Raw genomic sequence first — 15,010 nt, 5'->3', positions numbered from 1 at the left:
TGTCCTCATCAATCTACACCAAATACCCCATAATGACAAAGCAAAAAACTTGTTTCGATTTTTTGCAAATGTTATAAAAAATTAAAATATCACATTTACATAAGTATTCAGACCCTTTACTCAGTACTTTGTTCAAGCACCTTTGGCAGTGATTACAGCCTTGAGTCTCCTTGGGTATGACGCTATAAGCTTGGCACAGCTGTATTAGGACCATGCCTCAGGACTACCTGGCCTGATAACTCCTTGCTGTCCCCAGTCCACCTGGTCGTGCTGCTGCTCCAGTTTCAACTATTCTGCATGCAGCTATGGAACCCTGACCTCTTCACCGGACGTGCTACCTTGTCCCGGACCTGCTGTTTTCGACTCTCTCTCTACCGCACCTGCTGTCTCTATCTCTGAATGATCGGCTATGAAAAGCCAACTGACATTTACTCCTGAGGTGCTGACCTGTTGCACCTTCTACAACCACTGTGATTATTATTTGACCCTGCTGGTCATCTATGAACGTTTGAACATCTTGGCCATGTACTGTTATAATCTCCACCCACACAGCCAGAAGAGGACTGGCCACATGCTGTCTGCCTAGTACAGTTGAATCCGGGATTCATCCATGAAGAGCACACTTCTCCAGCTTCTCCAGTGGCCATCGAAGGCGAGCATTTGCCCACTGAAGTCGGTTACGACGCCGAACTGCAGTCAGGTCAAGACCCTGGTGAGAACATCGTCCACGTAGATGAGCTTCCCTGAGACAGTTACTGACAGTATGTGCAGAAATTCTTCGGTTGTCCAAACCCACAGTTTCATCAGCTGTCCGTGTGGCTGGTCTCAGACGATCCTGCAGGTGAAAAAGCCAGATGTGGAAGTCCTGGGCTGGCATGGTTACACGTTGTCTGTAGTTTTGAGGCCGGTTGGACGGACTGCATAATTTGTTGGAGCCGGCTTATGGTAGAGAAATTAACGTTAAATTATCTGGCAACAGCTCTGGAGGACTTTCCTGCAGTCAGCATGCCAATTTGCCACTCCCTCAAAACTTGAGACATCTGTGGCATTGTGTTGTATGACAAAACTGCACATTTTATTGTGGCTTTTTATTGTCCACAGCACAAGTTGCACCTGTGTAATGATCATGCTGTTTAATCAGCTTCTTTATATGCCTCACCTGTCAGGTGGATAGATTTTCTTTGCAAAGGAGAAATTCTCACTAACAGGGATGTAAACAAATTTGTGCAAAACATTTGAGATAAATAATATTTTTCTGCAAATAATTATTTCACCTCATGAAACATGGGACCAGGAATGTATATGTTGCGTTTATATTTTTGTTCAGTGTATATACAGTGCCAAGGAAAAGTATTTGCCCCCTTTCTAATTTTTTCTACTTTTGCATATAAAGGGAACCTGAGTGAATAAATAACACAACAATTACCTGCTTATTTCATTTATTTCATAAACAAAGTTATGCAACACCCAATGCCCCTGTGTGAAAAAGTAATTGTCCCCTGACACTCAATAACTGGTTGTGCCACCTTTAGCTGCAATGACTCCAACCAAACACTTCCTGTAGTTGTTGATAAGTCTTTCAAGTCGGCGTGGAAGAATTTTGGCCCACTCTTCAATGCAGAACTGTTGTAACTCAGCAACATTTGTGTGTTTTCAAGCATGAACTACCCATGTCGTTCAAAAAGTTATACTTTTGAATCATCTGTCCATAGAACATTCTTCAAGAGTCTTAATGATCAGGTGCTTCCAGGTGCTTTTTGGCAAACTTGAGTCCACTTTTTGGACGACTTGGGTCCCATTATGCTTGGCGAAAACCAAACACTGCATTCCACAGTAAGAACCTCATACTAACGGTCAAGCATGGTGGTGGTAGTGTGATAGTTTGGAAATGCTTTGCTGCCTCAGGACCTGGATGGCTTGCCTTAATAGAAGGAACCATGAATTCTGCTCTGTATCAGAGAATTCTACAAGAGAATGTCAAGCCATCCGTCTGTGAGCTGAAGCACAGCTGGGTCCCGCATCAAGACAATTATTCAAAACACACAATGAAGTCTACATGAAATGGCTAAAAAGTAACACATTTGAAGTTTAGGAATGGCCTAGTCAAAGTCTAGACCTAATGCCAATTGAGAATTTCTGGCAGGACTTGAAACGTGCAGTTTATGCCTGAAAACCCACAAATGTCGTTGAGTTAAAGGGGGCAATTACTTTTTCACACAGGGGAATTAGGTGTTGCATTACTTTTTTTAAATTAAATAAATGAAATAGTCATATTTTTGGGGGGTTATTTTTAAACTAAGGTTCCCTTTATCTAATATTAGGGTTTGGTTCAAGATCTGATAAAAAAATATGCAAAAATATAGAAAATCAGATGGGGGAAAATACTTTTTCATGCCACTGTGTATATATATACTACCGTTCAAAAGTTTGGGGACACTTAGAAATGCCCTTGTTTTTGAAAGAAAAGCAAATTTTTTGTCCATTAAAATAACATAAAATGTGATGTCAGAGTTGGACATCCCAAGGATTCCTGATAGCAAGGATACTTAAATGACGTAAAAACATATAATCAAACGTCTATAGCTTGCTGGTAAATCAGCCAATTACTGTCATACTGTATATTCCGCCGACAGCCTAAATGGTTACGTTTCCAGTTCGTGTATTGTGGGATTCAAAAAAAGTTTACCGGATATATTGTCTACCTGTACTGGAAAGGTTTAGGTTTCCAAAATATGAAGTATTCATTTAGAAAGTATCAAAGATGTTGAACCTCTTTTCATGTTATTTTTCTTTGCCTCGCCAAAAAAGTGACGCCAGATCTCAAATTCCGTTACGCATCATCTTTTCTATTTACGGTTGACTATTTTCACCACTTCCGGCCATAACCCTATTTTAGTTTGTTGCATCGAAGATTGTCTATTATATTGACAAGATATTCGAGTTACCGCTCTAACAATGGAAATACATGTCATCAAAGACGGAAAGCAGGCAGGGGGAGGCGAGTTCAGGTGGGACCAGTCTAGCCAATGAGAAGGCAGATACGCGTGTGAACATACATGGAGATAGATCAGAGGACTCATCTTTGTATCTGTGCCATTGTATAATCTGTGACAGCACCATTTTTATTTTATTTAACTCGGCAAGTCAGTTAAGAACAATTCTTATTTACAATGACGGCCTACCCCGCCAAACCCTAACCCGCTGGGCCAATTGTACTCCGCCCTATGGGACTCCCAATCACGGCCGGTTGTGAAACAGCCTGGAATCGAACCAGGGTCTGTAGTGACACCTCTAGCACTGAGATGCAGTGTCTTAGACTGCTGCGCCACCCAAGAGCCCTTTTCTTCTTCTTCATTGGCTGATTGCTCCCAACTCATAGGAATCCCCACCAAGTTGACTACTATAAAATGATTTGAAGCCTCAATTGGCAATGTTATATCCATGATGAGGCCTCTATCTAGCTCTATGACAACTCCGATATAGTCGTATTTTTCTAAATTGACGAAATGTCACATGTGTTTACTTATATCAGTGCATGCATAACAAGCTAACCATTACGAAACGTCTATTGTATCAATATTGTATTGTATTTGCCTCACGTGGCAAATTAACAATTCAATTTTCCGTTGACCTCCATACAAAAATTCCTCACGTCTTGGGCAGATTTTGGGTGGAGTAAAAGCTCTCGCTTCGCCTTTTCCTCTCTGTAGCTGCACATGTAACTACACGATTCACATTGTTGCTAGCATATTTAAACCAAATGATTAGCATATTACTTAGATACAAAGTTTCAATCATCTGCTGAAGTCAGACCGAACTCTGTTTAGTTTTCGCAAACGTTTGAAAATGTTGAGCAGTGTTTCTCTCCGGGCTCAGATCGCTTCCATCATAGAGGTACTTTCTAAAGCTGCGGTTGCAGAAATTAGCAAAGTAGTCGACGATGGTATAGTTGTGTTACGTGTAGAAATGTGTCGACGGGAAAATGAAATCAACGTCCTGAACAATAATGTACAACAACTTTACAGCGAGCTTCAAAGAGCTCGAGGGATTAATGCTCGAAGACGCATTCACCATGGTCGATCAGTCGATGCTGAGAATCTTAGGAGAGGTGGGTCGACGTAGTGGTACTAACTATTTTATAATCAATCAATAGTTATCAATAGCTAACTGTGTACGTGACGTAACAGTAGTCAGCTAGAAATATGTGCAGGTAAACAATGTAGGCGTATTTAATCAGCCTACTCACGTTCACACTGCACAGAGCCCAGGGCTAACGTTAGGGCCCTACAACAGACGAGTGTGTCCTCGGGTCATATCTGTCTGTGCACAATGGGATGGGAGAGGAATAGTAATGACTCATTATAACCAATTCAGTGGCCTTGTTAGAGTGGAGGCCTACACCCTGAGATTGGAAGGTTGGGGGTTCGACCACAGACTCTCTCTGCTTGACACTCAGCATTAACATTTGGCTGGCCCTCGCTTCATACTTGTCACCAAACCCACTGGCTCCAGGTCATCTACAAGACCCTGCTAGGTATAGTCCCCCCTTATCTCAGCTCACTGGTCACCATAGCAGCACCCACCTGTAGCACGTGCTCCAGCAGGTATATCTCTCTGGTCACCCCCAAAGCCAATTCCTCCTTTGGCCGTCTCTCCTTCCAGTTCTCTGCTGCCAATGACTGGAACGAACTACAAAAATCTCTGAAACTGGAAACACTTATCTCCCTCACTAGCTTTAAGCACCAGCTGTCAGAGCAGCTCACAGATCACTGCACCTGTACATAGCCCATCTATAATTTAGCCCAAACAACTACCCCTTCCCCTACTGTATTTATTTATTTTGCTCCTTTGCACCACATTATTTCTATTTCTACTTTGCACTTTCTTCCACTACAAATCTACCATTCCAGTGTTTTACTTGCTATATTGTATTTACTTTGCCACCATGGCCTTTTTTGCCTTTACCTCCCTTATCTCACATCATTTGCTCACATTGTATATAGACTTATTTTTCTACTGTATTATTGACTGTATGTTTGTTTTACTCCATGTGTAACTCTGTGTTGTTATATGTGTCGAACTGCTTTGCTTTATCTTGGCCAGGTCACAATTGTAAATGAGAACCTGGTTAAATAAAGGTTAAATAAAAAATTAAGGAGATGGATTTGGAGTAAGGCCCAACAACAGACTAGTATCCTGTCCAGGGGGTGTACTTGTACACCTCGCTATAGAAACAGGAGGCATGTGAAATCAAATCATTATTATTACAAACCATTACACCCTTCTTTGACACAACTGCCCACAGGGACACATCCATTTAGATTACTATTAAAACAACCAATACATTATTTTGATTACTGACGTACAGTACTTATTCATTTCCACAGGGCCTGGTAAAAGTGGTACCACTTGTGTGGGGAAGACCTCGCTTGAAAAACTGCAGCCTGAGGAAGATTTTAATGAAAAGGATGAAGGAGTTAAACCTGCGGATGAGATTCTGGTGAAGACTGAGCCAGGAGGAGAGGGTCAACAGGAAGAGCAGACTACAGGGATAAAAGACAAGGAAGCATCATGCAGCAGTGTTTTCTTTCCAGGGAAACCATGTTTAGAGTCAGACGTCAGAGAGGATATGATTTTACAGCTCAGACAGCAACAACGTTATCGGCAGTCAGACACGCTCAGGAGAACAAGCAACGGCACAGTACAGTCAAACCCAGACCCTCAAAGTGCATTGGGTTCTGACCCAAATTATAATACAGCAAGGAGAGCGAGCAACAAAATATTATTCCAGGTTAAGAAACACTTCATTTGCACACTGTGTGGAAAGAGTTTTGAACGTTACAGTCATCTTGAAAGGCATCTACGAATTCATACGGGTGAGAAGCCGTATAGTTGTGACATATGTGGAAGGTGTTTCAACCAGAAGGGTAGCCTCAAAGGGCATCTGAAGACTCACAGAGGTAAGAGATTAGAATCACTTATTAGGTTATCGGTTATAGACAATTCCATGTATGCATACCAAATAACAACCTATTCCCTATATAGTGCATTACTTCTGACTAGGGCCCATAGGGTAGTGCATCATATAGGGAATAGGGTACCGTTTGGGACACACTCACTACATAATGACATCCAATATATTGGTTATTAATAGGACATAAACAATTCTATGCCTCATTGTTTTATTAATCAAATGTAATCTTTCCAAACAGTATCGATGGATGGACTAGCTAACAACGAAGAGAAGCCTCGCCTGGATAGACGTCAGTCTGAGGAAGAGCAGTTGTACGAAAAGGACGAAGTGTTCCAAACTGCTCCTCAGATCCCTATGAAGTCTGAGCCAGGGGAGGAGAAGGTTGCATTCCAGACACTAGATCATAAAGCAGAAGAACAGACAGCAGGGAGAGCAGAACAGCAACTGGATGATGAATTGTCAATGTACGAGAGAGACAGCCAGCCATGGATGTCCGGTCCACAAGCAGACAACGATATAGACAAGAGCAATTCAGAATATTTCAACAGTTCAGGTCAGAACTCCCAGTGTCTCACTGATCACTCTCCTGTACCTCCTGTCCCAGGAATGGTGGAGGCGTCATGCAGCAGTGCTTCATCTCCAGGGAAACCATATGTAGATGTCAGCGAGGATATGATTTTACAGCTCAGGCAGCAACATTATGGACCTTCAGACACACTCTTGATAGCAAGTGACGGTACAGTACAGCCAAACTCACAGGTCATGGACGGGGCTTCTCTGAACCATCCGCCCATCTTCTCCAGTTTCCAGGAAAGGAAAGTGAAAACCTTCCAAGGAGTCACCAAGGACAAGAAGTGCTTCATCTGCTCATTCTGTGGGAAAGTTTTTGAGCGTGTTGGTCATCTTGAAAGGCACCAGCGAATTCATACGGGTGAGAAGCCGTATAGTTGTGACATATGTGGAAGGTGTTTCAACCAGAAGAGTAGCCTCAAAGGGCATCTGAAAACTCACATAGGTAAGAGATGAGAATAATATTGATGTTTTCATACTTTTAATACATGAAAATGGTTAACTCTTAAGTGCATAAATCAGTCAATTATTCTGTAATTAAAAGACAGTATGCCCGTTATATAATTAAATAAGGCTTAAATAAGTGTGCATCCTTAATGGAACCCTATTCCCTTTATAGTGTAGTACTATTGACCAGGACCCAAAGGTCTCTGATCAATAGTAGTGCACTACATACAGAATAGGGTGCCATTTGGGATGGATACAAAGTGTTTTCCTGTTCTCTGTCGGGTTTAAGATGACGTTAAACAGTTCATGTTGGCTGATTTACATTGTTTGAATTGCCATGTTGTTAAAATCTATGCTAAAATACTTGATACTCTTTTCCTGACAAGCAGATGATGCTGACATGCTAACGGGACAACCTCCGCTTGATGATAAGAAGCCTGACGTTTATCCTAGACCCTCGGAGAACCCAGAGGAACCGAGGGATCAGCCCTCACCTGCTGAAGCACAGCCTAGCTCCGGGCACAGTGAGGAGGAGGAGGGCAGGGGGCAGGGGTTGGTGGGGGAAGCAGAGAAAGAAAAGCAGTTTGAATCCCAGATACTCAGTCAGTCAGGACCTCCACACCAACAAAGCACAGAGCGACCAGATTACCAGGACGACCCAGAGTATGTCATGGATGAGAGGGAGAGTCAGCTGTGTAGATCTTTCACAGAGAGGCACAGTGATACTGAGTCTGCATCACTACATCCAGGCGGCTCCTCCGATGTGACAAAGCAGCAGAACTCCCATCCTGTTTCACCCAGTGTCAAATACCATCACAGTCCTTTTGATGGACTGCACCACCACCACAGGTTCTATACGTCAGCTTCTAGAGAGGTGGAACTTGAAGACTTGTCTTTTCAGGATGAGAAAGACAAGTTGGATGTGATTGAGCAAGAGCAGTATGCAGGGATGGTTCTACATGCAAGGAACAGGGAGGATGGTTCTGGGACAATACTACCCAGGTTTCAGGAGCGGGTACCACCGCCACCACTACCCGTAGAGGAGGAAACAGCAATGAGAGCGTACATCACAGAACCAAACTACAGTCAAGAAGGGATTTTATTTGCCCTTGGCATAGACAGTTTTTACAGTACAGAGGGCAGCAGCGCCACTACAGACGACACAAGAAATAGATGTTTCATATGCTCCTTTTGTGGAAAGAGTTTTGATCGCCATAGTCATTTTGAAAGACACCTGCACACTCATACTGGTGAGAAGCCCTACAGCTGTGAGATATGTGGTAAGACTTTCACACAGAAGAGCAGCCTGAAAGCTCATCAGAGACTTCATACAGGTTAATCAAGGGCCAAAGTGTATTTGTTTGTGTTCCAAATGGCACCCTATTCCTGATTTAGTGCACTACTTTTTAGGGTATGAATTGCCATTTGGGACAGAGCCTTACTGAAAGTTGTTTCGACCTCATCAAAACTCAATCAACACCAGTTAATGAGTATGGGACATTTGGCTGCTATTGTTAACACGTTGATGGTGTTGCAACTGTTTAGAAGTCCAACTAAATTGTGTTGATAAGATGTCTTATTTGTTTGTTTGATATGGTCGTTTTTACTTTTTAATTACCGTAAATTCCGGACTATAAGCCGCAACTTTTTTCCCAGGCTTTGAACCTTGCGGCTTAAACAATGACGCGGCTAATATATGGATTTTACCCGCTTTCAAAAAAAAATCTACAAAAAAACACATTCTGTGACGTGCTCAGTTTTTTGGCGGCATGAAGCTTTCATTAGACCAATGAAATTGCCGAACGGGTTTACTGTTTAGATTAAATCGAGCGCTCTCAAACTTCCCATCATTCTGATTACGGTAGTCATTTTGTCACCCTCATCATGGCAAAGACACGGAGAAATGCATATGATGCAGCTTTCAAGTTGAAGGCGATTGATCTGGCTGTTGGAAAAGGAAATAGAGCTGCTGCACGGGAGCTTGGTCTTAATGAGTCGATGATAAGACGTTGGAAACAGCAGCGTGAGGAATTGACTCAGTGCAAAAAGACAACTAAAGCTTACTGCAAATTTTTTATTTTTTGTTACAAGCCGTGTTTCGTTAAAGCCTATTTATTTTTGTTACAAGCCGTGTTTCTATTTATTTTTGTTACAAGCCGTGTTTCGTTAAAGCCTGTGTAAAGTTCATTTGTTTCAATGTACCGGTAGGCACCTGCGTCTTATAGACATGTGCGGCTTATTTATGTTCAAAATAATAATTTTAAAACATTTCAGTGGGTGCGGCTTATATTTAGGTGCGCTTAATAGTCTGGTAATTACGGTAAGTCATTGGACGTAAGCGTCTTCTGTTCGGGGGAATTTTAAGAGCCCAGACATTCGGTCTGAACATTACCACGCATTGCTTGTGGTATGGTTTTGGAAGCATAAGGATCTTATCTTTCATATCAGCTAGAAAATATATTTTTTTAAGTTAAATTGATACACACCTTTTTTATAGGGTTAGTGTTTCCACAAGGCTGATTAGCCATCTCCTAACACCTGTGTGTAAATGGATGCCACCACAAACACAGAAAAATACTGTCTTCTGAAACTGTGTTAAAACAGTATGTTTGTATTTGTGATTTTTTTTTTTTATGTATCTAGAACCAACTGCTGCAATTGAGAATAGATTCACGTTTAGATGGTGTATTTGGCTGTTTTGGCTTCCAGACCCACAGTGCAGCATTTGGTGGATGCCAAGTCCAGAAAGTGGCTAGAGAGGCCCAAAGATATAAAATCATACATAATGTCTCTTAGGCAGAGGCTTCAATGCAGATTGGTGGAACTATTAGAACTATAAGGCAGAATGATGGAGATGACAGGGTCAGTCCTGGAATAAGTGGACCTACTGTAGGAGTTATGTTGGTTCTGACACCATTACGAGGCCTGTTCTGAGAGCTTGCTCTCACAAATGTGTCGTGTCAAAAGACACCTTGATAGTTAATCAGATTGACTTTATAGCCTTCATTGGAAAGGTTATCAACATGACTGCACTTGAGGAAAACAGAACTGCCAAGTTGAAGGTTATTGTGGGAGCAGCAACAGAGTTTTTAGGAGTAACAGATGTTACTGTTGCCATGATTGTTGATATGTTGACTTTTAATAATTATAATGATTGAATGTCTCAGTATAATGATAGAGTCATGGTTTTTGTCATCCTTCAGTGGAATGTCAGAAGCCTTATTGCTAACGGTCAGGAAGTATGGAATTGATTAGAGATCAAACCTGATGTGTTATGTGTTCAAGAAACGTGGCTTAGACCACATCTTGATTTTATTATTCCTGGTTATTGTTCAGTCGGATCTTATTGATCAATTGGACAGGGTGGGTGGTTGTGCTACATTCATAAGGGAAGGTCATATATATGGTAATATACCTTTCCCATCTGAATATGAATGTGTGATGGTGGAAATCTACAGTGGAGGTAGTAATAAGTAGCAACATGTTTATAACCCTGGTCGTCAACTATCTGTAGCGAAGTTTGATGAAATATCTGGAGAATTGGGCTCTAGAGAGTTACAGTGCATTCAGATAGTATTCAGACCCCTTGACTTTTTCCACATTTTGTTACGTTACAGCCTTGTTCTAAAATTGATGAAATAGTTTTTTGACCCTCAATCTTAACACAATACCCCATAATGACAAAGCAAAAACAGGTTTTTAGAAATTTCTGCACATTTATTAAAAATAAAAAAATGAAATAAGACATTTGCATAAGTATTCAGACTCTTAACTCAATACTTTATTGAAGCACCTTTGTCAGCGATTACAGCCTTGAGTCTTATTGGGTATGATGCTACAAGCTTGGCACACTTGTATTTGGGGAGTTTCTCCCATTCTTCTCTGCAGATCTTCAAGCTCTGTAAGGTTGGATGGGGCGCGTCACTGCACAGCTATTTTCAGGTCTCTCCAGAGATGTTTGATCGGGTTCAAGTCCGTTGATGAGTAAAAAAACATAACTTTCAGAGGAAGGCTGTAACGTAACAATATGAGGACAAAGTCAAGGGGTCTGAATACTATATGAATGCACTGTATGCGCCAGTGAGTGAAGTGGGTGACAAAAGGAAGGTGGTTCCTTGGTGGACCAAAGAGTGCACTGCGGCTATTCGAGAAAGAAATAGGGCTTACAGAGTGTTGTGTAGGAATACAGTGCCTTCGGAAAATATTCAGACCCCTTGACTTTTTCTACATTTTGTTACGTTACAGCCTTATTTTAAAATGGATTAAATAAAAACATGTCCTCAATAATCTACACACAATACCTCATAATGACATCACAATACCCCATAATGACATCACAATACCCCATAATGACATCACAATACCCCATAATGACTAAGCAAAAACAGTTTTTTTTGAAATTTTTGCAAATGTATTCAAAATAAAAAACAAATACCTTACTTACATAAGTATTCAGACCCTTTGCTATGAGACTCAAGCTCAGGTGCATCCTGTTTCCATTGATCATCCTTGAGATGTCTCTACAACTTGATTGGAGTCCACCTGTGATAAATTAAATTGTTTGGTCATGATTTAGAAAGGCACACACCTGTCTATATAAGGCCCCACAGTTGACAGTGCATGTCAGAGTAAAAACCAACCATGAGGTCGAAGGAATTGTCTGTATAGCTCCGAGACAGGGTTGTGTCGAGGCAAAGATCTGGGGAAGGGTACCAAAAAATGTCTGCAGCATTGAAGGTACCGAAGAACACAGTGGCCTCCATCATTCTTAAATGGAAGAAGTTTGGAACCACCAAGACTCTTCCTAGAGCTGGCTGCCTGGCCAAACTGAGCAATCGGGGGAGAAGGGCCATGGTCAAGGAGGTGACCAAGAACCCGATGGTCACTCTGACAGAGCTCTAGAGTTCCTCTGTGGAAATGGGAGAAACTTCCAGAAGGACAATCATCTCTGCAGCACTCCACCAATCAGGCCTTTATGGTAGAGTGGCCAGACGGAAGCCACTCCTCAGTAAAAGGAACATGATAGCCCGCTTGGAGTTTGCCAAAAGTCACCTAAAGACTCTTAGACCATGAGAAACAAAATTATCTGGTCTGATGAAACCAAGATTGAAAACTTTGGCCTGAATCCAAGCGTCATGTCTGGAGGAAACCTGGCACCATCCCTACGGTGAAGCATGGTGGTGGCAGCTTCATGCTGTGGGGATGTTTTTCAGTGGCAGGGACTGGGAGACTAGTCAGGATCGAGGCAAAGATGAATGGAAGAAAGTACAAAGAGATCCTTTGTCACGTCCTGACCAGTATTAGGGGTTATTTGTCATTGTAGTTTGGTCAGGGCGGGGCAGGGGGTGTTTTTTGTGTGTTTCGGTGTTTTTGGGTTTAGGTTCTATGTTATCTATTTCTATGTTTATTTCTAGTTTTCTATTTCTATGTTGGGTTTTTGGCAATGACCTCCAATTAGAAGCAGCTGGTTGTCGTTGTCTCTAATTGGAGGCCATATTTAGTTGTGTTTGTTTCACTTGTGTTTTGTGGGTGGTTGTTTTCCTGTATAGCCTGTGTTGCCTTACAGAACTGTTTTCGTCGTTTGTTTAGTTTGTTTAAATGTTTTCTTTAAATAAATTAGGAAGATGAGCACTTTACACGCTGCGCCTTGGTCCAATCCTTACGACGCCCATGACATCCTTAATGAAAATCTGCTCAGGAACTCAGACTGGGGCGAGGGTTCACCTTCCAACAGGACAAGGACCCTAAGCACCACAGCCAAGACAAAACGGAAGTGGCTTCAGGACAAGTATCTGAATGTCCTTGAGTGGCCCAGCCAGAGCCCGGACTTGAACCGGATCGAACATCTCTGGAGAGACCTGAAAATAGCCATCCAACCTGACAGCCTGACAGAGCTTGAGAGGATCTGCAGAGAAGAATGGGAGAAACTCCCCAAATACAAGTGTGCCAAGCTTGTAGCATCATACCCAAGAAGACTCAAGGCTGTAATCACTGCCAATTGCATGCTGCCTCAAAACATGAGACATCTATGGCATTGAGTTGTGTGAAAAAAACTGCACATTTTAGACGTTTTATCGTCCCCAGCACAAGGTGCACCTGTGTAATGATCATGTTGTTTAACCAGCTTCTTGATAAGCCACACCTGTCAGGTGGATGGATTATCTTGGCAAAGGAGAAATGCTCACTAACAAGAATATCAACAAATTTGTGTCCAAAATTTGATAGAAAAGCTTTATGTGCACATGGAAAATTCAGTGGGTCCTTTATTTCAGCTCATGACATGTTGTATTTAAATTTTTGTTCAGTGTATATAAGCAACACAGGTGTGACATTTTAAATGCTCATGTTAATGTGTATAAGAAAAGACACACTGTTGACTCTTCTTTGAATGCAGACTTTACCATACGTGAGATGTGTTCTACAGCTGCACCATTGAGAGCATCCTGACTGGCTCCATCACCGTCTGGTATGGCAACTGCTTGGCCTCCGACCGCAAGGCACTACAGAGGGTAGTGGGTACGGCCCAGTACATTACTGGGGCCAAGCTTCCTGCCATCCAGGACCTCTATACCAGGCGGTGGAAGGCCCTAAACATTGTCAAAGACTTCAGCCACCCTAGTCATAGTCTGTTCTCTTTGCTACCGCATGGCAAGTGGTATCGGAGCGCCAAGTTTAGGTCCAAGAAGCTTCTAACAGCTTCTACCCACAAGCCATAAGACTCCTGAACATCTAATCAAATGGCTACCCAAACTATTTGCATTATCACCCCCTTTTACGCTGCTCCTACTCTCTGTTTATTATCTATGCATAGTCACTTTAGTAACTCTACCTACATGTACATATTACCTCGACTAACTGGTGCCCCCGCACATTGACTCTGTACCGGTACCCCCTGTATATAGCCTCGCTATTGTTATTTTACTGCTGCTCTTTAATTATATGTTACTTTCATTTCTTATTTTTTTTAGGGATCTTTCTTAAAACTGCATTGTTGGTTAAGGGCTTGTAAGTAAGGATTTCACTGTGAGGTCTACACCTGTTGTATTCGGCGCATGTGACAAATAACATTTGATTTGATTTTCAGCCTTAATAGGCTGTGGATATACAGCCCTAGGTCATGATCAGTTGTGCTATGTAATTTTTAAGCATCTACTGTACCTGATGAGGTCATGTACGTTCCCCTGGGATAATTTAATACGATTTGTAGTGAGGGGTTTATACCTACCTGGTTGTAAACATTCAGTAATATTACCTTTTGTAAAGCCTGGCAAGGACCCTTCATGTGTTGATAGTTAGACCAATAGCACTGACCTTTAACTTGTGTAAATTGATGGAAAATATGATAGTCATCAGATTGTCATATTTCCTGGAACATAGAGGTATATTGAGTCAATGTCAAAGTAGATTCCGTAAAAGTCGATCTACTTTGGATGCATTAGTAAAAGTGAGCAAGTTGAAAATACTCTGGCCATGAAAGAAGTAATTGCTACTGTCTTTTTTTATATATTGAAAAGACACTATGTGGAGAAGGCCTACTGATTAAGATGGAAGGACTTGGTATTGGTGGGAGATTATATAACTGGGTTTTATCCTTCTTATTTAATCACATCTTTAAGTTAAAATAGGATCCATTTTATCTGATTCCTATGTAGTTGACAATGGTATTCCTCAAGGCAGTGCTGTCAGTTCTATTTTGCTCAATATTATGATTAATGATTTGTTTTCGAATGTAGGTAGGGGTATTGGGGCTTCCCTATATGCTGATTATGGAGCTATATGGAAGAGGGGAAGGAATGTCTCTCGTGACCAAATCTATTCAACAAGATTTACTGGGGTTTAAAATTGTCAGAGACAAAGTCTTGCTGTATGTTCTTCTCAAAGAAGAAAGTTGCTAATAATATACAGTTGTTTCTGTATGGACAGCATATGGGCAGGGTTTCTAAGTACAAATATTTTGGTCTATGGTTCAATAAGAGATATACATGGAAAGATTATGTCATAAATGTTGAAACTAACTGT

At 41.6% G+C, this 15,010-nt stretch overlaps 1 protein-coding gene across 1 annotated transcript; it reads left to right on the top strand.

The window, feature by feature from the left end:
* The first annotated feature begins 3,686 nt into the window (after window positions 1-3,686).
* Window positions 3,687-8,783, top strand: LOC106569707 (zinc finger protein 236). Its single transcript, XM_014141277.2, has 4 exons — window positions 3,687-4,108; window positions 5,388-5,960; window positions 6,213-6,989; window positions 7,381-8,783. Exons 1-4 carry the CDS (start codon window positions 3,847-3,849, stop codon window positions 8,328-8,330), a joined length of 2,562 nt encoding a protein of 853 aa, XP_013996752.2. The 5' UTR covers window positions 3,687-3,846; the 3' UTR covers window positions 8,331-8,783.
* The last annotated feature ends 6,227 nt before the right edge of the window (window positions 8,784-15,010 follow it).

The sequence above is a fragment of the Salmo salar genome, chromosome ssa14 (genome assembly GCF_905237065.1).
Source record: "Salmo salar chromosome ssa14, Ssal_v3.1, whole genome shotgun sequence".
Lineage (NCBI taxonomy): Eukaryota > Metazoa > Chordata > Actinopteri > Salmoniformes > Salmonidae > Salmo > Salmo salar.
Note: the sequence above shows the minus strand (reverse complement) of the source record. Positions and strands in the feature narration are given on the sequence as shown.